Source organism: Mesocricetus auratus, unplaced genomic scaffold (genome assembly GCF_017639785.1).
Source record: "Mesocricetus auratus isolate SY011 unplaced genomic scaffold, BCM_Maur_2.0 Super-Scaffold_100676, whole genome shotgun sequence".
Classification (NCBI taxonomy): Eukaryota; Metazoa; Chordata; class Mammalia; order Rodentia; family Cricetidae; genus Mesocricetus; species Mesocricetus auratus.
Window position 1 is genome coordinate 106,395,885 of NW_024429266.1, and position 24,235 is coordinate 106,420,119.

A 24,235-nucleotide genomic window follows, 5' to 3' on the forward strand; every position below is an offset into this window, starting at 1 on the left:
CCCTCAAGGTGGAGGGCAGGGCCAGGCAGCGGCCAAGCTCAGTGTCAGGCATCAGTGAGCACAGTGCCTGGAAGGCAGGGAGGCTTCCTGTCAGCTTCCCCTTTGAGTTCCTGTGGGACTAGGTTGGGGATAATGGAGACTTGTGAGTGGAAAACTAGAGACGGCTGCTGTTTTTGGACGTCTGCACTGCTGTGATGGCGGAGGAAGTGGGTGGGGCTCCTCATCCTGTGTGATTTAAGCAGTAAAGATGCTCACGGCTGTGCTGCACGTCCTTGCCATGGAAATTTCTGGCATGCCCCGCTCCTGGAAGCTGAGGGCTGCACCTGTTCACTCAGTCACAGACCCGTGTGTGGTTGGTTGGGAGCTTTTTTCAGAGTACTGGGTCACATAGAGAGGTGTCTAGGACTCACTGTCAAAGAATTACTGTCCCCACATCTGTACACATTAAATCATGGAACTTGTCTCTTTTCCAATCATTATAATCCACAAGATTTGGGTTGGGCGTCTCACAACATCTGGCATGATCTTTTATGATAAATCTTCAATAAATACCTGGGTGACTTAGACTTTAAAGGTAAGATACTCCAGAGAGGGAATAAAGGGAGTCTACAGTCCATCAAAAGCATACCAATTGGGCAGCAGGATGCCCTCAACACCACCACAGTCAAAGGAACCTTCAAGATTTAGGCGGAACCTGCTCCCTGCCCAGGTCTCGAGACTGATGCTGTAGGCATTCTCAAGAGAGAGAGAGTGGAAGACTACTTTGGTCAGCTGAACGGAGTGAGGCAATCCCTCTCTCCAAGAACTGGAAGGGGAAGTAGATTTTCAAGAACCCAGGGTTTCTGGGCCGGGCGGGTCGAAGGACCAGGGCACCGCACCCCGCAGCTGTCGCTCCTGCAAGGAAAAGCTCTGGGTGCGTATGCGGCTTGTCACCTCCTGGGTGCGCAACGTGAGTCCGAAAATGTCCTCGTGGTATCGTTGCTGATCCTGGGGGGAAGAAAAGAGCTCAGTGGACCGGAACCCTAACAGGAGGGGCCAACGCAGACACACCCTAGCCGGGCACTGGCCGCCCCTTCGCACCCGCAGCACGCCGATCATGTCACCGGCTTCATCCAGCTCCATGTCGCCCTCTGTCGCCAGAATTCGTTGCACCGTCTGCAGGACGCTGGTTGCCATAGTGACATCGCCACAGACAAACATGTGTCCTTGCTCGAGGCACAGCACGCGGTGAATCTCCGCGGCCAACTCTGTCCTCAGGAGGTCTTGCACGTAGGTCTGGGGGCGGGGCGAGAGGCAGCCTTGCTGTGAGACTACCCAGGCTTGGGGCGTATCCGAGGGGGCGTTGGGACTGGGGGTGGAACTGGGCGGGGAGGGGAGTTGGGGGACGGCCAAGCCCGGTCACGCCATCTTTACCACCTGCCCCCTGGTACCTTAGGACTGCCAGGATCCCTGGAAAAGGCGGTGAGGAGGTGTCCGAACACCCCGCGCTTCTGGGCATCCAGTACCTCATCCCGGTAGAGATGGTCGAGTTGGGAGCATCGACAGCCAAACACCAAAGTCATGGGGGCGGGCTGCAAGCCTGTGAGCAACAAGACAGTCTGGGTCCCCTTCCTCTGGAGCAATTCTGGCAACAGCACCTCGAGGCCACTCTTGCCCAGGGTGCCAGCCAGCCTTTTAGGTTGGAGCAACCACTATCTTGACTGTTCAGCCCCCAGGGTGCTTTCACCCAGACCTTGGTACACCTCTGATTTACAGAAGCAAACAGCATTCAGGCGGCGGAACCAGGAGTAAGAACCTACTCATCAACTCACGACCTGTGCCCAAGACCTGTGTGACATTCCAGGTCCTCTTCCTCACTCCAGGCCCCGCACCTTCCAACCATCCTCTCCCACACAACCTGTTTTGGTTTTTCGAGACAAGCTTTCTCTGTGTAGCTTTGGAGCCTGTCCTGCACACAACCTGTTTTTATTGATACCTCTGTGCCTGACCTGAGCGCCTCATCAGTTTTTAGTGTGGGTCTTCCTAGGTGAGCTACATGTTCTGATGTAGCTCCAAATCTACTTGGAGCTGTCTGCTGTCTGAATTCCTGCCCTATCCCTCTTCTTTACGCTCAGTCCATTTCAAAATCTGTCACATACAGAGGGACCACCAGGAAGGCAAATAGACAGGACCCAGTCCTGTCTTCTCCTCCCTCCCCATTAAATATGTCTCTTTCACCTGTGGTCCCAGTTTCCCTCGTGGTCATTTCCTCCGGCCCTACTCCTTCCCTCCTAAGCTCCCTTCTGACTTCCAGGTACACCCTTAACCCCAGCCTCACCTTTGGTCTCAATGTCATGCAATCGCTCCTGCCAGAATCCCCGGAAGGGTGCAATGCCAGTCCCTGGACCCACTAGGATGCAGGGCAAGTTGGGATCAGGTGGCAGCCGAAAGGAGGGAGCCCTAACCAGAGAGAGTCCATTAAGACTTCGTCTATGACCTTATACATACCATCCAGCTTTGTAGAAGATTTATTTATTATGTATACAGTGTCCTGTCTGCATGTATCCCTGCAGGCAGAAGAGGGCACCAGATCTCCTTACAGATGGTTGTGAGCCACCATGTGGTTACTGGAATTGAACTCAGGACCTCTGGAAGGGTAGTCAATGCTCTTAACCTCTGAGCCATCTCTCCAGCCCCCAAGCAACTTTTGACTGCACAGACAGGAAAGCCTAAGGCCCAATGACAAATTAAGTTGTTGGCTTTTTTTCTTTTCCTTTCTTTCTTTCTTTCTTTCTTTCTTTCTTTCTTTCCTTCCTTCCTTCCTTCCTTCCTTCCTTCCTTCCTTCCTTCCTTCCTTCCTTCTTTCTTTCTTTCTTTCTTTCTTTCTTTCTTTCTTTCTTTCTTTCTTTTCCGAGACAGGGTTTCTCTGTGGCTTTGGAGGCTGTCCTGGAACTAGCTCTTGTAGACCAGGCTGGCCTCGAACTCACAGAGATCTTTTCTTTCTTTTTTTAGGCAGGATCTCACTATATAGTTCTGGCTGGTCTGAAGCTTGCTTTGTAGACAAGGTTGACCTCAAACCCACAGAAATCTGCTTGCCTCTGTCTTCCAAGTGCTGGGATTAAAGGTGTGTACCACCATGCCTGACAGAAATCTAGACACCCTTCTTTTGTTGTTTGTTTGTTTGTTTTTTGAGATATGGTCTCTCTGTGTAGCTCTGGCTGGCCTGGAATTTGCTCTGTAGACCAGGCTGGCCTCAAACTCACAAAGATCCTTCTGCCTCTGCCTCCACTGGTATTAAAGACATGTGCCACTACCACCTGGCCTGAAGTCTAGACTTTTAACATAGGCTGTAGCCAAGGATACAAGGAGGCATGCAGAGGCTACAGTTTCACAAAGCAGCAGGGCCACTGGCTAATCCATGTTGTTTCTGGTAGTTGAGGTTTCAGGGGCAGGACTCTGCACCTAGTTATTGAGGCCCAAAGCTCAGCCATGGTTGTGAAGTGACCCAGAGACTCCTGTTCTTGATGTATTAATAGGCCCTCTGTGCTTCTGAGGTCCTAATTACCAACTAATCCCATGTGACACGCCCCTCTCCCCCATATTCCTCACTGGTCCCTGCCCTGCATGAAGCACTTTCTCATCCCTGCCCGGACACAGATGATCTCTTCCAGTTGCCCTTCTGACCCCAGAGGCCTCACTTACCCCCTGATGAAGCAGGGCACCAGGTCTCCTGCCTTGAGTTGGCTCAGCCAGGTGGAACAGACACCATAGTGCAGAGGGCCCAGTCCGTCTAGGTATCAGGAGGAGAGGTCACTCAGAGTCTGTCTTAGTCGTGCCAAGACCAGGCTCTTCCAGCTCCCAGCCTCACCCTGAGTTCTGTACGCCAACACAGCTACGGTGAGGTGGATCTCTCCCGGGTGGGCGCTGGGTGCCGAGCTGACAGAGTAGTACCGGGGCTGGAGCAGGGGCAACTGAGTGAGGATCAGAGGGGCAGGCAGTGCCACTGACGGGAACTGTTCCAGAACCTCCAGCAGTGTGGGGCAGCGGAACCACTTCCACTCTTCATAGCGCCGGGGGTCCTGGGGGCAGATGCGCCGAGCTGAGGGCCCCACAGTCCTTCCCATAGTGACCTTTATCCAGCTGAGCCTTGTTAGCATTCACCCATGCTCAGTTCAGGCCAACACACCCCTCTAGAAGACCCAGAGCAGCAGTGTGTGTTGGCCAGGAGAAACAAGTCCAGAGGACCTGGCATGTATGGGGAACTTCCTGTCACCGAATGTCCCCCAACTTATCCTCTAGTCTAGCCCGTGTTCCCCATAGCATGGCCCCACCTGGCTGAGGGCCTCTAGCTCCTGCTGTTCACTGGACTCTTCTGCCAGAGTGCTGAGCAGTCTCAGGAGGCGAGGGCTTGGCGGGGAAGTGATGTCCAGGAAGAAGGTGAGAGCCTGGCGCAGCGTACATGGGGGCAGCCGGGGGTCCCGTACCCAGCCGGGGGGAGGGCCACCTGGGAATGATTCACAGGGAGCTCTGAGGGAGGGGACCACTGAGGCTGGGTGGTCTGAGCTGAAGTTCACTTTGTTCACTTTTTGGGGATGGAAAGCTTGTCCTTGAATGGTGGCATATGCTTGTCTGTGCAGCCCTGGTATGTTTAGGGAGACCCTGGCTGAACTGGGTTGGTGCGATCTCCTCTGCCCCTAGCGACATCAAGTTATCTTATTTGGGAAGGAGATAGGTCAACTACTGAGAAGTTTTCGACTGTGGGGAGGTGGTGGTTGCGGGAAGAGGCTTACAGGGTGCTTGGTGGACTCGGGGAAGGGCCACATGCAACGAGGCCATCCTGGCTGGAGTGGCAGTTAGGTCTAGGTAGTACCTAGGTCTGAAGCAGGGTGGTAACCCTGTCAGTGCTGAGTACCACAGCATCCTGTGCCCGGGGATGCAGTGGGCTCTTCCTCTCCCACCCCGGCCCGCAATCTCACCAGGGCTGCCCTTCTCCAGCTGCTCCACAGCCACAGGCTCTGTGGATGGCGGAGGGTCCTCCACTCTGCTTAGCAGTGCCTCCACGAGGCCAGGTCGGTTGGGTGGGCACACACCTATGTGGTCCCCTGGCTGGTACTGCAGTCCCTCTTGGCCTCCAGTGTCCAGACGCACCAGGATTGTGGCTCGGCTACGGGTACGAAGGGAGGCAGTTACTGAGGTCAGAGAATAGCAAGGAGGAAGGCTGAATGTGGGAGGCATGTCTGAGTGGGAAGGGACCCCAGCAGTGAGGAGAGTGCGGTGAGCCGTATTCCTCACGTGGATTTGCTGCTCTGTAGGTTTTCCACAGAGAGGATCGTAGCTTGGAACATCTTCCGCCTATGCACATTGGTCAGCCCTGGGGAGCAACAGGGTAAAGGGACCTGAGCAAGTGAGTGGGTCCTGGCCTGAGAGGGAGAATCCTAGGACCCCCGACTCAGCAAGGTCAGGTGAGGTCAGGGTTGTACCTGGTAGTAACTGCAGGCTCTCAGCCTGGGTACTCAGTCGGTACCTCTGGCGCTTCCAGCTGCGTTTGGGGCTGAAGATGTCTCGGGCAGCAGCCTTGGCATCTTCTCCCACACAGAAGGTCTCACAAGCAGCCTGAGGGATGAGTAGGTGAAGACCTAAGGGTGCTTGCCAACAGGGAGCCTCAGTGGGGGAGGGGTGTATCAAGGGAGGTAGGGCTGGGTCTTCTTTCGTCTCATCCAGGGCAGCCGAGTTCCTAGCTGTGGGGTCAGCATCCACATTGATGAGAGGAAGGGTGAAGTTGTAAGAGACTGAGGCTCTCTTGGCCACCATCAGCCTGACTTGTCACACCTGCTTGTCTGATGAGGACTATAGTAAGTAGCTCCGTGAAGGCAGCTATGAACTCAGACCTGAGTTTGGATAATCTTGGTACCTAACATCTTCCATGTCCCAGTTTCTCATCTTGACCCCCTCATTAGGTTCCAGAAAAGATTAAATAATGTGCTTTCATTTTTAGAGGCTGTTTTCTTTTCTTTTTTCTTTCTTTTGTTCTTTCTTTTCTTTTCCTTTCTTTCTTTTTCTTTTTTGAGACAGAGTTTCTCCGTAGCTTTGGAGGCTGCCCTGGAACTTGCTTTGTAGGCCAGGCTGGCCTCGAACTCAGAGATCTGCCTGGCCCTGCCTCCTGAGTTCTGGGATTAAAGGCAAGGCAGGGCCTCTTGTAGGCCAGGCTGGCTTCTAACTTGCTATGTACAAAGGTGGCCTTGAACGTCTGACCCTCTTGCCTCCACTTCTCAAGTGCTGGGCTTATAGGAGCATGCCGACATACTTGGTTTAGAGTTTAGTGCATGCTGGGTAAGCACTTTGCCGCTTGAGCAAAGCTTAGCACAGTGTGTGCTGATGGCCGGCACTGTCTTGTTGTAGGAGGTGTAGGGAGCCTGTTCTGTCTGCTTCTGGTCTGGGATAAGTAGACTAGCAGCTTGCTATTCCAACTTTGAGATCCAGCGCTCCCAGTGATGGGCTGGGTCCACTCTCCAGGCTGTTACCGTTTCTTTTCTAGTCTGTACAGCCTTGTATCTCTTCCTTCCTCCCCTGGCCCTCTCCCTTCCTTCCGATCCCCACTGTTACTGTCCCGGTGAGCCCGTCTCTCTGCTCCTCTGATGCTTTAATTTATCTGTTTCACTACAATTATAAAACTTCATGTTGTGGGGTCACCCTGCTTAGAAACTTCCAGCAACTTTCTTTGTCTGTATTCTCTGGGTCATATTTTCTATTTCTCTTTCTCATTTTTGACCTTCTCTTTCCAAGCAAACCCTTTGATTCCCGCACCTCCAAAGAAGGCCTCCCTCTTGCTTTGGGTTCAGAGTAGCTAAAACTGAGTCCCAAATGGATGGGCAGATGTGGGGACTCCCTCACTGAGTGAGAAGTATCAGTGTGAGAAAGATGCTCTGAGGAAGTTCCCTGGGATACTTCTGTGTCCAGAACCAGCCCTCCAGGCCAGCTTCCTGGAGTTCCTACTGGCCTAGCTTCAGCTCTGACCTCGCTTCAGCCCTGACCTCCGACTGACCCTCGGGGAGCCGACTTTCTTCTTCCGACTTGCCTGCCTTGAGTAGGGGTCCTGGGACCCTGAACTTCTTCCTTTGCGTACTCGCTCGTGAGGCCAGCTTACGGCTCTCTGAAGGACCCCTCTGTAGGCCCTGCCTATCCCTGTTTGTTGTGTTTCCAGCTTGGTGTGGCATCCCTATTGGTAGGACTATTTTCCACTGTTTGGGGCAGATCCCAGAAGGGCTGGCCTTGGAGTGGCAAAATGAAGGCAAATTTGGAAAGGAACAAGACAGGGCCGGAGAGCCAGGTTAGGAACTCAGTGTTTCAGGTTTAAACTACAAAAACCTGTTGGAGGTGTCTCGGGTCAGTCAGAGTTAGACACCGGGCTGACCAGGGTCAGATATAGGGCACCGGGGAGCTCACCTGGAAGGCTGCCTGGGCCCAGCCTCGGAAAGCCTCCTCCTGGCCGCAGAGCTCGTCGCCCTGACCCAGCTGTAGTAGCCGTTCCCCACCCAGCTCCTCCAGCCTTGTGTCCACTGCTCGAGCAAACGCGCAGAAGTGGGGGTATGCTCGGGAGCCCAGCCCGAACACACAGAACCTGCGGCGCAGGGAACTGCTGTAGAAGCCCGCATGCCAGCCCGTGCCTACCCGGTGGCCTCGCTCTCCCATTCACCCTCTTTAGTGAGGACCCCCAACCTGAGGGTGCCCAGGGCCCCTGCGCTGTCTGTGTTACTAGACTCCTTCCTCTTGCGCCGCCAAGAGGATACCAGTGGATCTGAGCAGGAGACACTGTTGAATCGGATTTTGTAACTCCTGGTAAGAGAGGATAAAGACAGGGTGTCACAAGGAACTGGAAATACGGCCCAGTCCCAACCAGGGTATAGTTTCGGGATTCCTACTCCTGGAGGTAGTGGTGGAGGGCTCTGCTGTGCCTCTCCTTCTGGAAGAGACCTCAGGATTGTAGGAGAGGGTCACAGGCCTGGAAGTGATCAGGTCTCTTGTGAGGGAGGGCCCTTCGCGCTGGACTGGTGTCTGTTCCCCAGTTTGTTGGGAAAGACTTGAGGGGCCAGGGTAAGGCTCCTGAGACCTCTCCTTTAGTGTCCCCAATGTCTCTCGTCCCATCTTCCCACGTGCACTCACTTGTGCTGCTCAGGCCGAGGGGAGCTGTTGTAGGGGCCTGACATCTCCATCAGTGCTGCTGCGAAGCTCTGCATGGGAAGTGTTTGCATCACAGTTAGTTTGATTTTATACTACATAGGAACTTAACACCAGGCTGCTGGCCCTTGTTCTTCTTTATTAGTAACTTCCATCTTGAAAAGTCAAAATGTTGACTTTAAAAAACTGCACTATTGCCAGGCGGTGGTGGCCCACACCTTTAATCCCAGCACTCAGGAGGCAGAGGCTGCCGGATCTCTGTGAGTTCGAGGCCAGGCTGGACCGACAGCCTCCAAAACAATACAGAGAAACCCTGTCTCGTAAAACCAAAAAATAAAAAAATAAAAAAATAAAAAAAATAAAAAATAAAAACTGCACTATTAGAGGTGTATAAAGTAAAGGAGAAAGCCTAACCTTATTCTCCCTTAAGTGTTGTGTGCTATGACAAGTGGAAGCTTCCTAGCCCTGTATCATTAAATGTGCACGCTTTGACTCACAGTGGGGTCCATCCCAGCACATCCACTGTAGGCTAGAAGGTTTTAACAGAGCATGCAGCACGCCCTTCACCCATCTCTCCCACACATCTAAACTCATCAAGAAAGCATATTAGCCTGTTGGTTGTTTCCCTTGCAATTGATTGGCTAACCGGGAGCTGCCCAGCAACCCAGACACAGGATCCCATTCCAAGTCTCTTGTCTGGGCACAGATCCAAGTTCAGGATTTGAAATACATTTTCTTTCTTGCTTCTCTTCTTCTCTCTCTCTCTCTCTCTCTCTCTCTCTCTCTCTCTCTCTCTCTCTCTCCCTCCCACCCTCCCCCCTCCCTCCCTCTCTCCCTCCCTTCCATGACAGGGTTTCTCTGGATAGTCCTGGCTGTCCTGGAACCATCTGTGTAGACCAGGCTCTGTTCAAACTCTCAGAGATCCGCCCACCTCTGCCCCCTGGTGCTGGGATTAAAGGCGTGTGCCACCACCACCATCACATCACCCACCACCACCACCCAGCAAAATAGTTTCTAATGGACTCATATTGCTTTCCCATTGTCATAAAGTAAAAAGTCACAATTGAAACACACACTAAATTGGGGACTGTTGGTACTTACATGGGTGCATATAGTTTGTTTTTTAATGGAACCATGTAATTCTTACTTATTTTATCAGAGACCTATTGTGGACATCCTTCTAAGCCAACACCTTAAGCTTGGCCTCATTCTCTTTTCTGAGATTTATTTATTTTATTTTATGCATATGAGTGTTTTGCCTGAATGTATGTTTGTGTATCATGTACATGCCTGGTACGCATGGAGGCCAGAAGAGGGCATCAGATCCCCTGGAACTGGAGTTACAGATGGATGTGAGCTACCATGTGGTTCTGGTAATCAAACCCAAGTCCTCTGGAAGAGCAGTTGGTGCTCTCAGCTGCTTAGACATCTCTCCAGCCCCTTGACCTCTTCTTTGTGGTGGCTACATCCTACTCCCGTATTTGCCTGTGTGGTAGCGTATGACTTCCCTGTGACTGAACGACACTGGGTAGTCTATGGGTACTTCTCCAGCATCCTCACACACATACCCTGCATCCTTGTATGGCTCAGTCAGGTGGGCTGTAGAGGTGGGGTGGCTGAATAAAGGGCTTAAAAACTGGATGGGCATGCCAGGTGGAGTGGTACATGCTTCTAATTCCAGCAGGTAGATCTGTATTAGTTGGTGCCAGTCTGGTCTACGTAGTGAGACCCTATCTCAAACAACAAAGTACTGCGAGTGGCTGGTGAGAGGCCTCACCAGGTTAAGATGCTTGCTGCACAGGAGTGGGGACTTGAGATTCATGGGTGGAGCCCACCGAAAAGTGGGAGGAGAGGACCAACTCCACAAGGTCCTCTGACCTCCACATGCCTGTCACCGTGTGCACATATGTACACACTGATCGTCAGTTTCTGGTGGGGTGGTCGAGTCCTACTTGAGTGGCAGGCGGAAGGCAGCCCATTCTTGTTCACAGCTGGTCATGCACTGCAACCAGCCCTGATCCAGGGCCTTATTTAAGTGGGTCACCTGAGAAGGCTGCCTTACATTTCGGCGCCACCATGGAAACAAGCTAGAAATCACACAAAACACAGCTTCTAACTATGGATCAGCTGCGTGGTATTTCTGTGGGATTAGCCCAGGCTGGATTCTAATTTGCTATATAGCCATAGATGATTTTGAACTTTTAATCCTCCTGCCTCCAACTCCTGAGTGCTGAGATTACAAATGTGCCACTACACCTGATGAATGCAGTGCCAGAGTTCAAACCCATGGCCTTGAATATGCTAGCCAAGCACCCTACCAATTGTCCTATGTCCCCAACCCTGAGTTCAGTTTGTGAATGACTTAGAGTAACTATACAGTCGTGTAAGTTTCCACAAACCAGACATGTATGTGATCAGCATCCTTTATGAAATATTGTCAGCATCCTGAAGTCACCTTTGTGCCTCACACTATTCTTCTGATTGAGCAAGCTTCTGGAGTACAGTTGCCTGGTTTTGAACTTCAAAGTAGATTTTACCACGTGTATTCACTGCCTGTTAATGTTTCATCTGTATTTTGTGTTGTAATTTGTTCACACTGCTGTATTGCATGTGAGTTTATCATTGTTTATCCAACCTATTGTTGATTGACACTTGAATGTTTCCAGTGTGGGTGTTATGAGCAATGCTGCTATAAATATTCTTGTTCATATCTTTGGTGTATATACTCTGTTTTCTGTGAGATATGTTCCTGAATTTCTTCCTTTAAAAATTGGGGGTGAAATTGAAATGCTCACATCTCAAAAGTGTGGCTCAATTTGGCCATTTGACAGTTTAAAAAAACAAAAAAGAAAAGAAAAGAAAGCAAAAAACAATTTAAACTTACATCTTCCCTATGACCCAATAATTCCACTCCTGGGTATTTATCCAAGAGAAACAAAAACATAAGCCCACAAAAGCCTGCTACAAGAATGTTCTTAACAGTTTTATTCATAATAATCCAAACTGGAAGCCGTCCAAGTGTCTATCAACAGAAGAATGGATAAACAAGCAGGGACTGTTCACACAGTGAACACCATTCAGCGAGGGAAGAAAGTACTGATCCATGGACAGCAACAAACCTCTAAAACAGGCAGAGTGACCGAAGCTGTGGCACTTGTTCTTCCGAAATCTGTCTGTCTATCTGCCTTGTGACAGAAGACCAATTCGGAGAAACAGATGAGGCTTTTCAGGCTGACAAAAACTCTGTGTCTTATTAGGACTGTGGGTCACACACACCACATTTATGCTAAAAAGCTAAATTTCGATGCCACTTATGGCTTGGTGTTTGTCCCTCCAATCTTGTTAATGACATTTGGAGGTCAGACTTGTAGAGGGTGTTGAGAGGGCTCTGCCTTCATGGGTCTTTTCATCTGCTCATGGATTATGGGTGGGTGACTGTGCTGGGAAGCCCTGCTACAAAAGTGGCCTTCTCTGGAGTGTTCTCACTGTCTTCGCTGTGTGATGCCCTCTGCATGACACGATGGGGGGTGGTCCCTCCAGACACTGAGTAGATGCTGAGACAGGTGTTTGGGTCTATTTGTTTTAAAATTTGTATTGCTTTTTTTTTTTTTCGAGACAGGGTTTCTCTGTGGCTTTGGAGGCTGTCCTGGAACTCACTCGGTAGACCAGGCTGGCCTCGAACTCACACAGAGATCCGCCTGCCTCTGCCTCCCAAGTGCTGGGATTAAAGGCGTGTACCACCAACGCCCGGCATAAAATTTGTATTGCTTTTAACTTATGTGCAAGCACATGTGTGTGATGCCTGTGTAGAGGTCAGAAGACAATTTGCAGGAGTTGGTTCTGTCTTATTATCTAAGTCCTGAGGACAGAACTCAGGGCCTCAGGCATGGCAGCCGGTGCCTTTACCTGCTGGGACATCCATCTCCTCTCACCTGGCCCAGTGTTTGTTTGTTTGTTTGTTTGTTGTTGACAGAGGGCCTCCTTATACTCCACCTGCCTCTGCCTCCCTAGTACTGGGGTTAAAGACATTCCTGTTTGGGGTCTCCTGTAGCCCAGACTAGCCTTAAACTCAGTTTAGCTGTAGATAACCTGGACCTTTGGATCCTCCTGCCTGTACCTTTCAAGTGCTAACATTACATACGATACCACACATGACTCATGGTGTTTTGTTGGTTTTAAACACACATCACAATTAAGGAAAGGGCTTTTGTGAGAATCCAAGCTTGCTGTGGGGCATTTAACTTTAGATTCTAGAGGAGGGGCTCAGCACCCCTAAGGGATCTGACATCTGAAGCTGGAACAGATGAGCAGGTGGAAATGTGTCAAACACCACGGGAAGATAATGGTTATCCATAAGGCATCGGATGGCCTTGGAGTTTGTTTAAGACATGTTGAGCAAGTGAAGCTATTTAATCTTTGCTGACACCCAGAGAGTGTGCATGTTTCTTTTCAGAAAAAGAAAAGGGAAAGTTAAAATACTGAAGTGAGCAGGGAATCCTGTTTTTCTCATTTGTCAAGACCTGGAGGCGCTCTGGTCAGCCAGGAAGTGCCCTCCCCATATGATAGAGCTGCACTGATAATCCAGATGGCTGGGGACACAGGAGTTAAGGGTCCAGCAGCCAGTTCACATTCCCACCAGGAGGTGGGGCTACCTCAGCATATTCATTTCTCATCCTGGTAGGTGTGTGTGTGTGTGTGTGTGTGTGTGTGTGTGTGCGCGCGCGTGCGCGTTTCCAGTCTTTTCCCATTCTCTCCATCCTGAAAGCCTTACCTCTCCATTCTCCGGGGGATCCCCATTCCCAAATGTGCTGGTCACCACCAACACCAGTGCCTCATGCTCCAGGGACACCACATCATACTCATCCATGCACAGGACCTGTGGTGAGGAGAAGATGGACTTGGGACCTGTCTTCTTGTTGCCCTGTCCTCACTTCATCTGCCTTAGGAAAGCAAGGCCTGACTGAATCCTGAATCCTTGTAGATTTTAGCTTTCTTTGTGAAGCCAGACTTTCATTTTTTGAGTCGAGGTGTCATGTAGTCCAGGTTAGCCTTGAGCTCATTATGTAGTCAAGGATGACCTTGAACCCTTGATCCTCTTGACTATATCTCCCAAATGCTAGGGTTGCAGGGATGCACCCCCATGCTGTACTTGACATGAACCCTTACTTTTAACCCTCTTGTCCTCTAGGCACCTCTCAATGGTAGACAGACTCCCCTTTCCATCCCCTGCTCTCAGGCCTCAGTCTTACCCGGGGATCAAACGCCTTCCTGAAGAGTCTCCCTAGCTGCTGTGCGTAGCTCTGGGCCCGGCCAGTCTCCGAGCCGTACAGGATAGTTGCCTTCACACGCTTGGCCATCACAGTGCCCATGAGCGAGGCAGAGATCTTCACTGCGCTGCAGGCAAGGGAGGGGTGAGGGCATCCTATGTGTACAGAGGCCAGACCTCCCAGGTGGGGGTCCAGACCTTATCACAGCAGTCTGGGGTACCACTGCTGGGCCTGTTCCCCGAAAGTGTGGGGAAGGGATGAAGTCCCAGGGTACCCACTTGGCCACTTCCTTAAAGGTCTTCTTCCTGGTGATACCCGCGCCCTTTGCTGCACTTCCCTTCCAGGGGTCGGGCTGCAAAAGAGGGATTGGGTGGGGAGGGAGATCATAGAAGACAAGAGTTAGTAGGTTCTGGGGGCTGCCAGAACTGTGCCAGGTAGGCAGGAGCCAGTCAGGTTGGGTACCTGGTAGCGGAAGGCAGGGGACAGGGAATAGTTGACCATCTCTTGATGGAAGACAGGAGTGAGGCTGCCTGAGATGGGGGGCACGATCCAGGCCCAATCAGCGGGACAGCCCCCTCTGGCCTTCTGTTCATTCTCCAAGTGCTTCATGAAGGAGGCTGTGGCAGCATGGTGGTCCACAATGGTCACTTTGGCCAGCTGATGTGGGGGGTAGGAAGAGGCTGGGCTCAGAAACGCCCTGAAGGTTCCACCTTTTCTTTCTTTCTCTATCACTGTCAACCCAGCCTGTTCTGTCTTGGGTCGCTGCGAATGGCATTTTACAAATCTCCTGCAGATTGCAGTCATGCTCCATTGCAGTGAGAGCAGTTCTGATTTCCAGTGTCATGTGCCTTGCCACCAGTGCTGGGGACTCACACTCTACCGCTGCATCACCCTCAGGTCCTTTCTTAACCCTTTCAGACTCTACAGAGGTATTCACCAGGCACTGGTTTCCTTACCCCACCCCCATTGTATTAGGACACTTCGAATACCAGCATGTTTTCTACCCTAGTATTAGAGATTCTAGATGCCAGTGGGCCCCACAGTATGCCCTGGGACCGGTTACCAAGCAAGACCCCTGGCAGGCACTTAGGTGACTCAGACTAGTTAGTCCCTGTGTATCCCAAGCTGCAGGTACAGTGTGCTCCATGATATACAGGCTACGGCACATCTCCACCCCGCTCAGTTTCCGTGTCCTCCCTCACCACTGCCGTGTACCTGGTAACTGTGCAGTACAGCCACGTTGATTTCCACTGCTGCCTTGTCTTTCCACAGTGACGAGGTTGTCCTGGTGTCCAGATCCATGCAGACAGCCACATCCTGGGACAAGTTGAACAGTAAGAGTGGGTAGACAGGAGGAGGGGGAGAGGAGGAGGGGGGAGAGGAGGAGGAGAGAGAGGAGGAGGGGAGGAGAAGAGGGGGGAGAGGAGGAGGGGAAGAGGAGGAGTGGGGAGAGGAGGAGGGGAGGGGAGGAAGGGAGAGGAGGATGGGGAGAGGAGGGGGAGGGGAGAAGGGAAGGGGAGGAGGGGGGAGAGGAGGAGGGGAGAGGAGGAGGGGGGGGAGGAGAGGAGAGGAGGATGGGGGAGAGGAAGGGGGAGAGGAGGAGGGAAGGGGAGAAGGGGAGAGAAGGGAGTGAAGGGGAAGAGGGGGAGAGGAGGAGGGGAGGGGAGGAGGGGGAAAGGAGGAGAGAGAGGAGGGGGAGAGGAGGAGGGGGAGAGGAGGAGGGGGAGAGGAGGAGGGGGAGAGGAGGGGAGGTGAGAGGAATATTGGATTGAGTCAGTGTTTTGCCCACAAAGATGGAGCAGAGAGGGCAAGTCCCTTCTCAGTCCTGGCCCTTCATTTCTCATCTCTGAAATGGGTATAAACCTTTTCTGAGACAAGGTCCCCTTTGAGTCATGCATGGTGGTCAAGTCTATATTTCCAGTTCTGGGGATGCTGAGGCAGGAAGAGTACCATGAGTACACACACACACACACACACACACACACACACACACACACACACACATTCCCTCACTTACAGTGTTCTTTCTTCCCGGATTTGGTGACTCCAGAGCTCACGCACATCCTTGGACCTGACTCAGCTCACATTTTCCCATGGCCAGCACTCTGGTCAGGGTAGGGGTGGCATACAGCCTCATGTCCCCTTTCCTCAGCATCCCCTCACCTCAAGAATGTTGTAGCGGTGAGGGTCACACAGGTCCCTCATGCCAATCTCTGAGCTCATGTACCAGCCACTGAAAGGGGCAGCGGGAAACTCCAGGCCCCCAATTTCCAGCAGCATGTTGGACACAGCTGGGAGGGCGTACCAACGCAGGCCAAGGGCAGCAAACCACTCTAGCCTAGGGGTATTGGGTTCAGGTTAGCCTCTGTGCAGGGTTGCCAGGCACCCCTCACAGTCCCTCCTCAAAGGGCTGCGTAGCCCCGCTCCCACCCTTGGCCCTTCCTGCTCACGTGGGGTGTTCCAGAGGCACCTCGAGGACCAGCTCTGGAGGCAGAGTGAAGAGTTCTGGGGGCTCATCAGGAGCCTGGAGTAGCAGGGGTAGCACATCAAAACGGCCATTTCCGGGGGCCCAGCCATGTTGGATACAGAGCTGTGGGAAGCCCGCAGAGGTGAGTTCCAGGGAACCCTCACCATTAGCCACTCCCCCTTCTTTACCTCAGGGACTCCTCAGTAGCCGGGTTTCTATACCCCGGGAGGACCCTGTTCTTTTGTGGTCAAGGCTTGCCTTAAACTCCTGACCCTCTTGCTTCAACCTCTCAAGTCAAGAATTATAGGGATGTGCCGGGCGTTGGTGGCGCATGCCTTTAATCCCAGCACTCGGGAGGCAGAGGCAGGCGGATCTCTGTGAGTTCAAGGCCAGCCTGGTCTACCGAGTGAGTTCCAGGACAGCCTCCAAAACAATACAGAGAAACCCTGTCTTGAAAAACAAAACAAAACAAACAAACAAAAAAAGAATTATAGGGATGCACCACCATGCCCAGGTTTCCTCTTCTCTGCATCCATGCAGCATTCCCTGGCTTCCCTACTCTTGCAAGCCTTGGTGCCCACTTGTGATGGCTACTCTTGGTTGTCAACTTGACGTGCCTGGGAAGAGGGAACTTCAACTGAGGAATGGCCTCCATCACCAGGTTAGCTTGTGGCCATGTCTAGGGGACTTTTCTGATTGCTGATTGATATGGGGGGCCCAACCCCCTGTGGCCAGTGCCATCTCTCGGTAACTAGGTCTGAGTATATATGGAAGGTAGCCGGGCAAGCCAGTTAACAGCATTCCTCCATGGTCTTTCCAGGTACCTGCCCCCAGGTTCCTGTCTTGAGTTCCTGCCCTGGCTTCCTTCAGTAATGGCGAGTGACCTATGAATTGTAAGACAAAAGAAACCCTTTCCTCTCCAAACTACTTCTGGTCAGTGTTTTATCACAGCAATGAAAGCAAAGCAGTGCCCACCTCAGTGACCTCCACATTGGCGGGGTCCCCCCGCACAGAGCCGTCCTGCTGCCTGTAGCCTGCGTAGCGCACCAGCTGGCTGTTCCAGATCCGGAAGTCTCCCCTGCCAGGGCAGCGCTGAGGGAACACTGTGATGGCTGAGCTGACATGGGGGAATGAATCTGGTTAGAGCCCCTTTACTGCTGCCTGGGGTGGGCTTGGGCCTGGGGTGGGGTCACTCACCGAAGATTGCCTCGGTTTGTTGCATACTTAATATGGTTGCAGATATAGGTGAACATTTCCTGTGCGGTCCTGCAATCCCGGGCATCAAATACCTGGGCCCAGAGGGGACGGGCCAAAGATGTAGGAGACAGGTGAAGTTTTGAGTGCCAGCTTCTGAGGAATGCTGGCATGGGGCTTGCTGGGAAGGAGGTGGGGTCTGGAGGAGCTACCCACTGTCCTACCGACTCTCCTCTGCCTGACAGCCCCTCCTGCCCAGCACAGCCTGATTTTCCCAGGGCACATTTCTCCATTCCCCTCAGGCAGACTTGAAAACCAGCACAGAGGGGCACTTGCTCACTGCCTCTTGGATGCCTGCGGAAGGTTCCTAATTGGTAGGGAACCCACCTAGGGGTGTTGGTATCGAGTTGCTCATTGGCCAGACTGTTCATGCCAAGAAAGGTCATCCAGCTCCCTTGAGTAATCAGGGAGGGGAAGAGGTCCTAGGGACCCTGTCAGTGGCATCCTGATTCTAGGAGAAGGCTGGGAAGTCTAACCTGCCTGAGGGAGGAAACTTGTCACAGGGTAGAGGGTGGTAGTAGCCTAAGGGAGGGACCCCGCAGGGAGTGGAGCCTATTATGGAAGCCTGATGGGTTCAAAGTTGAACTAATGCTTTGACCCAATTAAAGGGTTGGGCAAGTCATAGGCAGATTGTTCTTATTTTATTGGAGACGCCTTTGGCGTCACTGAGCATGTATGTGACTTTCTTTCACGTTCTTTAGCAGCCGCTTACAGCGTAGGGGGCCAAGGTCATGGATTCAGTTCCCCTGTAGGGCCCTGGCTTCTCTTAGTGCTGAGGTGTTCCAGTAACCCAGGCTAGTTCTGTGGTGTGGGACTACAGGGGGGGAGGTGGTATGAAGGAGGAGCAGGCTAGCTTTTCCAGAAACATTTCTATTTCTCTAACAACTGTCCTCATGTACTCTGAGCCTCAATATTGTGCCTTGCTTTAGCCAAGGACTGTGGGCTTCATCACCAAGTGTTAGTCAGCAGGCTGAGGACTATCCAGTAGGGAGCTGATCCCCTTAGCTTTTGTCTCAAAAGGCAATGGTCTGGGATCCTTCCACGGCCTCGCACCCACCCCTCAGGGAAACCTCGGGAGCTTCCAGCATCTCTCCTCTCCTTTCAGTCCCCAGCACCCATCCTGGACATGTGCCAGCTAGTTGTACCTGCAGCTTTCCCCACTGGATCCGACCCACGCATCGGGGGGCATTGCGCCAGGCCTGCTTGGCCCCAAACACTAGCTCGCTCTCCCGGAGCTGGTAGGTGCCTGTGGCTGCCACCTCAGCCTCCACCTCCTGGAGCCGCTGTTCGTGAGCCTGGGAGCCACTCCTGGGGAGAGGAGAGGGCCACAAGCTTTGGTGTCAGGGCAGTGGGAGGGACGGGGAATGAGCTGTGAGGGTGATCAGGTGCTTCTCCTCTCAGTGGTGGGGTGCTCCAGTGCAGGGGAGGCCCACCTTTTGATGGAGTTGTAGTACTGATTGATGAAGTCCCGGGCCTGACCCAGGAGCTGCTCAGTGGGTGAAGGGTCCTGGGTAGGCCGGTTCTGTAACTTCCTTGGAAATACCAGTGATCCCAAGCAGCGTCTTGGGGTACAGGGCCCATCCTGGGACAGAGGAACAGAGAATACAGAGGCCAGGATCAGGTCAGGGAGTGGGATGAGCTGTGACTGGCAAGGGCTGAGGTAGATACCGAGCAGAGGGAGGGAGGTTTGGGAAAGCATGGGCCTAGATCAGTGCTAAGACTGGAAACAGGACGATGGGCTTAGGGCAGCACTTGAGGCTCAGGGCCAAAGGGCTGCTGAAATCCTTGCAGTGCCCTTTGACCCCTCTAGTCCTTCCCAGTTTTCACTTATAGACAAGGCCAAGTCTACACAAGGAACTTCCTCATTTGGGTCCCCACCTGGGACCAGGCCTCCACCAACCCCTATCCCAGCCCTAGCAGCATGGGTAGAGCCTGCCCTTACCTGCTGAGCCTGGGCACTGAGGGTGTCATACGTGATGCTGCCCACTTCCCAGTTCTTCACTCGGGGAAACTTGGGTCCCTCTGGGGGCCGGGTTAGCGGGGGGCTGTGGGAACCAGGGATGCAGGAGTCATAGGAGAGAAGTTTATGTCTTTTAGGCCTCCCCATTGTAGCTCAGGGGAGCATTGTACAGTATCAATAACACCACAGGGTCATTGCTCACCAACTGCTTCCTGATACTTTCTGTCAGCTCTCACAATAGCCTTGGGAGGTGGGCAGTGCCCCTTCTTACAAAGGCAGCAAGGCTTAGACAATGAAGTCTTTGGCCTGAGAGTGCATGTGTGAGCTCTGCTCTGAGCCAGTGTCTGCTGTCACAGGGCTCAGTCCCCGCCACTCCCTAGGCCTGCCTGGAGTACTGGTGCAGACTGGCCTCACTCCCTGCATACCACTTACTCAGGCTCCTCTACATCTGAGTTCTTTCAGTGGGAATGTGCTTCCCAGCTTTGCAAGTTGGAAGTCTGGATCCCAGTGACTCAGTGTTGAGAAGTTAGTGATTTGTGAGGTGAGGTACAGAGGTACAGACTCCTACACTGACTGACTACTGAATTCTAGTGGAGTACCTTTGTCACTTAAAAAAAAAAGAGCTCTTTGTCCTGCTTTCTTGGTCTAGACGCTCACCATGAGACGCCCACTTGAGATGTCGCATGAGGCCCTCAGCAGAGCATGTGCCTATGTCATGTTCATAGATGTCCACCTTCTGAACTACGGGTGACATAACCTCTTGTGTGTGCGCACATGCCTGTATGTGTGTGTGTGAGCGTATGTGCATGTGTGTGTGCCTGTGTGTGTGTGAGCGTAGGTGCATGTGTGTGTGCCTGTGTGTGTGAGTGTATGTGTGTGTGTGAGTACGTGTGTGAGCATATGTACCTGTGTGAGTGTGTGAGCATGTGTGTGAGTGCATGTGCCTGTGTGTGTATGCATGTGCCTCTGTATGTGCGTACACGCGTGTGTGTGAGTGTGTGAATGTATGTGCCTGTGTGTGTGTGAATGCGTGTGTGAGTACGTGTGTGAGTACGTGTGTGAGTGCATGTGCCTGTGTGTGTATGCATGTGCCTCTGTATGTGTGCACACGCGTGTGTGAGTGTGTGAATGTATGTGCCTGTGTGTGTGTGAGTACGTGTGTGAGTGCATGTGTGTGTTGTGTGTGTGAGCATGTGTGTGTGGTGCTGGTGAGACAGGCCTGGCTGACCTCAGACTCCATAGCTGAGAATGTTCTAGGGTTCCTGATCCTCCTGTGTCTACTTCCCAACTTCATTCCCCACGGCGCTGCCTTCTAAGCCTCCGTTCTGCACATTACCCTGTCTTAAGGATCATAGTATTTTGGCCACTGGATATGTGCTAGGCACGGGCCTTGCTTGAGGGGCCTGCGTGGAGCGGAGCCACCACAGGAGTCTGTGCTCTGATTTTGCTCTCTCTCACAACCTCTTGACAGCAGCCATCGTGTGAAGGGAAGCCTCAGAAGCCTTATCATTTCCTCCCAGGACCGCCTGCCTGCGCAGGAGGAAGGGAGGGACTTGGGGCCCTGGTGTCTCTGAGCAACAGCACCAGACCCCCAGGCTTGGCAGGAGCTGTTTGGCCCGACACCCCACTGGGTGTTTTTGGCCTTTCTTCTCTTCAAGGACCTCAGGCTCAGGAGATCCTTTGAAGGCTAGGCTGCAGGGTTGTTTGTAGTGGGGGGCTGTGAGGATGGACCCCAAGTGTTTGTATCTCGGGTCCCAACTCTGCTGTGTTCTGTGCTCTGTGAAACTCCACTCCTCGAAGGCCCCTCTCCTGCTCCTGTCTAATCCAGTTAAGAGGCCATCACTACTGTCTGTTGAAGGCTTCCTATGAGTTAGTAAGTACTGCCAAGCTCACATTTTATTCCCACAGAGGCTCAGAGAGGTTAAGTAACTTATTTGAGATCAAACAGCTTTTGACAGTAGAGCTGTCAATCAAACTCTGGCCCAATTCTGTAGCAGGACCCCTTATTTCTCACTTTTACCTATTGCCTGCTGGTTCTGTCTGGCCTCCTCAGCCACCAGCCTCTTTCTGTCCTGTCCACACTAGCAGCTTTTTGCACTGGTAGCCTGGTCCTTCTGGTTCCTCCCAGGCCCAGGCTTCGGTCCTCCATACAACCCTTTACTCACAGATCTTACCTGCTCATCCATAAGGACCTTACCTGTGGTCTGCTGCTACTTGTGCTGGGGTTGGGGACGCTGGTGCCTGGCTAGGCTCTGGTGCCGGAGAGGCTGGGCCCTGCTTGCCGCATAGCCCTAGGCCCAGCCCAAGCCCAAGGCCACAGGGTGGCCCAGGCTCCTGGCCCACACTCTTCAAGTTGCCCATGCCAGCTGCACCTCAATTCTGCTGACTGTTCAGCAGAGCTCTGGCCTTTTCCTTAGGAAGCAGGGAGGGGGTGGTGGGAGGGGGCTCTCTGGCCCTTGCCCCGCCCCTGTCCCGTACACAATGGGACAGGAACAAGGCTGGTGGGGAGGCTCTAAAACCTCGGCTTCATGCCCGATGGCCCAGAGGGTGGGGGCCGGATGCCTGGGTTCTGCCTCGAGGGCTAGAACTGATAAGTGGGAACCCAGGTGTCCATTAGAGGCCAGGGACTGAGTGTAGGAGCTGGTCTTAGGGAAATGGTGGGAGCTACTAGAGGGTAGGACAGATGCTTTGGTGGTGTTGAGCCAGGACACACACACACACACACACACACACACACACACACACACACACACACTTTGAGCTCTGGGTCAGTGGCAGGGATCTCTAGGTTTATCCTGTCTTGCTCCTCACCCTTTCTATCCCATCTTCCTTTGGGGGCTTGGGGACACAGGTTCAGCAAGGATGCAGTGACATTTTTTTCCTTGTGACTGGCATTAGGGTATCTTTCCCCCTCCTGTCTCAATTTCCTGAAACCCCCACACCCCATGACTCAAATGGGGGACACAAAAGGGCAGGAAGCTGCCATCCAGGGCCTCCACCCCCAATCTTGTCAGCAAGTGACGCATGTTTCCCTGGGGCAGCAGGTCAGTGGAGAGGCAGATGGGTCACAGGGAAGAGTTGGGGGGGGTACTGAGTGTAGGCTAGGCAAACTACAATTCCTAGAATGCAGGGGAGACATATACCAGCACCTTTTGAGCACCTTAGGTAGAGATGCATGCTGGAGTTTGTAGTTCTGTGCTATCTGAGCCCTGACAGAAAACCAGGAGCTAGATATTTGGGTGCACAGGAGTGGGAGCCTTGTGAATTTGAGAACTCAGAGGCCAAAAAAGAAACTATGAGAAAGAAACAAAACAGAAGCTTAGAGACAGGGAGAGGCAGGGACTGGGAGAGGCAGACAGGCAGACAAACAAACATGGGGATTTGTGTTGGCTGGACTCTTGAAAGCAGAGGAGGTTAAGATTGGGGTGGGTCTGGGTGGGGGGGTGCCTGGCAGGATCAGCAGGAAGGAATGGGCTGTGCTGATCTCTGGTGTCACTAAGAAGGTGGGGTCCACCAATTTGGGGTGGGGCATGTGGGGGGGGGAAGGGGCCTCACAAACAGGGAGAAGCCTGTGCCTGGATGTTAGTTCTCTGGCTTCCCTGGGTTGCTGATGGGAGGTGGGAGCACGGGTCAGCAGGCAGCCCCTCCTCATCCCAGCTTGCCTTCAGGTCCCTGACCTTGAGGTCCCTGCCTGTGCCTACTGACGTGCATCATTGGAGAGACGCAGGAGACAGAATCAGGCCCCTACTCCTGGATATTTCATTTCAGCAGACTCTTGGGTGGACCTGATCCACCAGGCTCCATGTCCAGCTATGACTTTGACTCCTTGACGACCAAGGACTCCTCTTTCTGAGCGTCTATTGAGGAAGCTGTGATGTGCTTCAGTGTCAAGGCCACCGTCACACAGACACCTGCGGGACTTCTTGGGATTGACACTTGCTACAGGACTTCTGACCCCAGGGTTCCCACCATTGCAGGTTCTTCTCAGGGTCTGCCTTGTCCCTGTCTCCACTTGAAGCCTTCAACTAAAGCTAAGGCCAAGGCTGCTCTAACATGCTGGCTGGTCCCATCTCCTAGTTCCCTGCTCACATTCATTCTTTACAAACAGGCTTCCTCAAACACTGTTTTGTGTTTGTGCCCTCAGGCCTCTGTTTATACTATCTCTCATCCTTGCTTTTCCTCTCAGACCAGAGAAAATCTTCCCAACTTCCCCTGGGCCAGCCTTGGACTTGGAAGATGTCATCCCATATGCCTTGTGGAGACCAGGTACCTCTGCAACAAGGAAGGTGGCTGACATCTTCTGGATGTTTTGCCTATGGGATCTGCCTTGTGTTCATTCCAAGGTTCTGTGTTTTCCCAGAAGTCCCAGATAGGCCAGATATCCCTGAGAAGGTGTGTGAATTCATTCCTGCCCAACTAGCCCCCCGTGTGGCTGTCTTGATGCCAGGATTCCCTGATGGGCAGGCTGAGGTCCTCAGAACTCACTGTCTGAGGACCGTCTCAGCTGCGGTGACTTTCCTATTCCCATATGTCACACTCACATCTTGTTCTAGATCCTTCCCCATCCGCTGTTGCTTCTTCTCCTGGGCTCTCTGAGGCATCACCCCAGTAATTCTCTTAAACTTCCAATACCCCTAAAGTAAAAAAAAAGCAAAAAACAAAAAACCCCAAACAAAAAACTTCCAATGCCACTATGCAGCTCCAAGGGGCTCCTGCCTTCTCTAGCACCTCTCTGGGTCTTAGTTACCCTGACCCAGGTTCTGGGAACAGCTCTTACTTTGGGGTTGTAGGTTTTATTTATTTAAATATTTGTTTATTTTCATGTATAAGAATGTTTGCCTGCGTGTATACGTCTGTGTACCATATACACGCAGTGCCTGAAGGGAGACCAGAAGAGGGCATTGGATTCCCTAGACCTGACTGTGGAGCCGCTCTGTGGATGCCAAGAACTGATCCTGGGTTCTCTGATAGAGCAGCAAGCTCTTTTAACCACTGGGCCATCTCTCCAGCCCTTAGGGTGTGCGTGTTAGAGTACCTGCTCTGTGTTAGAGTACCTTCTGCTCCCTGGGGTCCCCTGCTGGGTTTGGACTTGGCATTGCAGAGTAAGTGCTTCCTAAATTGGCTAGGCTGCAA

The 24,235-nt window shown here is 52.6% G+C and overlaps 1 protein-coding gene across 1 annotated transcript; it reads right to left on the reverse strand.

Annotated features, from left to right (window-relative positions):
• Positions 1 to 463: 463 nt before the first annotated feature.
• Nos3 (nitric oxide synthase 3) lies at positions 464 to 21,493 on the reverse strand. The gene is made up of 26 exons (XM_005087254.4): positions 21,300 to 21,493; positions 19,085 to 19,187; positions 18,576 to 18,724; positions 18,288 to 18,450; positions 17,086 to 17,177; positions 16,864 to 17,005; positions 15,872 to 16,011; positions 15,585 to 15,759; positions 14,637 to 14,738; positions 13,884 to 14,078; positions 13,700 to 13,773; positions 13,404 to 13,548; positions 12,926 to 13,030; positions 8,140 to 8,207; positions 7,696 to 7,812; positions 7,423 to 7,597; positions 5,460 to 5,592; positions 5,272 to 5,350; positions 4,956 to 5,143; positions 4,311 to 4,483; positions 3,848 to 4,058; positions 3,682 to 3,769; positions 2,318 to 2,439; positions 1,431 to 1,579; positions 1,081 to 1,275; positions 464 to 987 (listed from the first exon to the last, which is right to left on the reverse strand). The coding sequence occupies exons 1-26, from the start codon at positions 21,461 to 21,463 to the stop codon at positions 826 to 828; spliced, it is 3,609 nt and encodes a 1,202-aa protein (XP_005087311.1). The 5' UTR covers positions 21,464 to 21,493; the 3' UTR covers positions 464 to 825.
• Between the last annotated feature and the right edge of the window lie 2,742 nt (positions 21,494 to 24,235).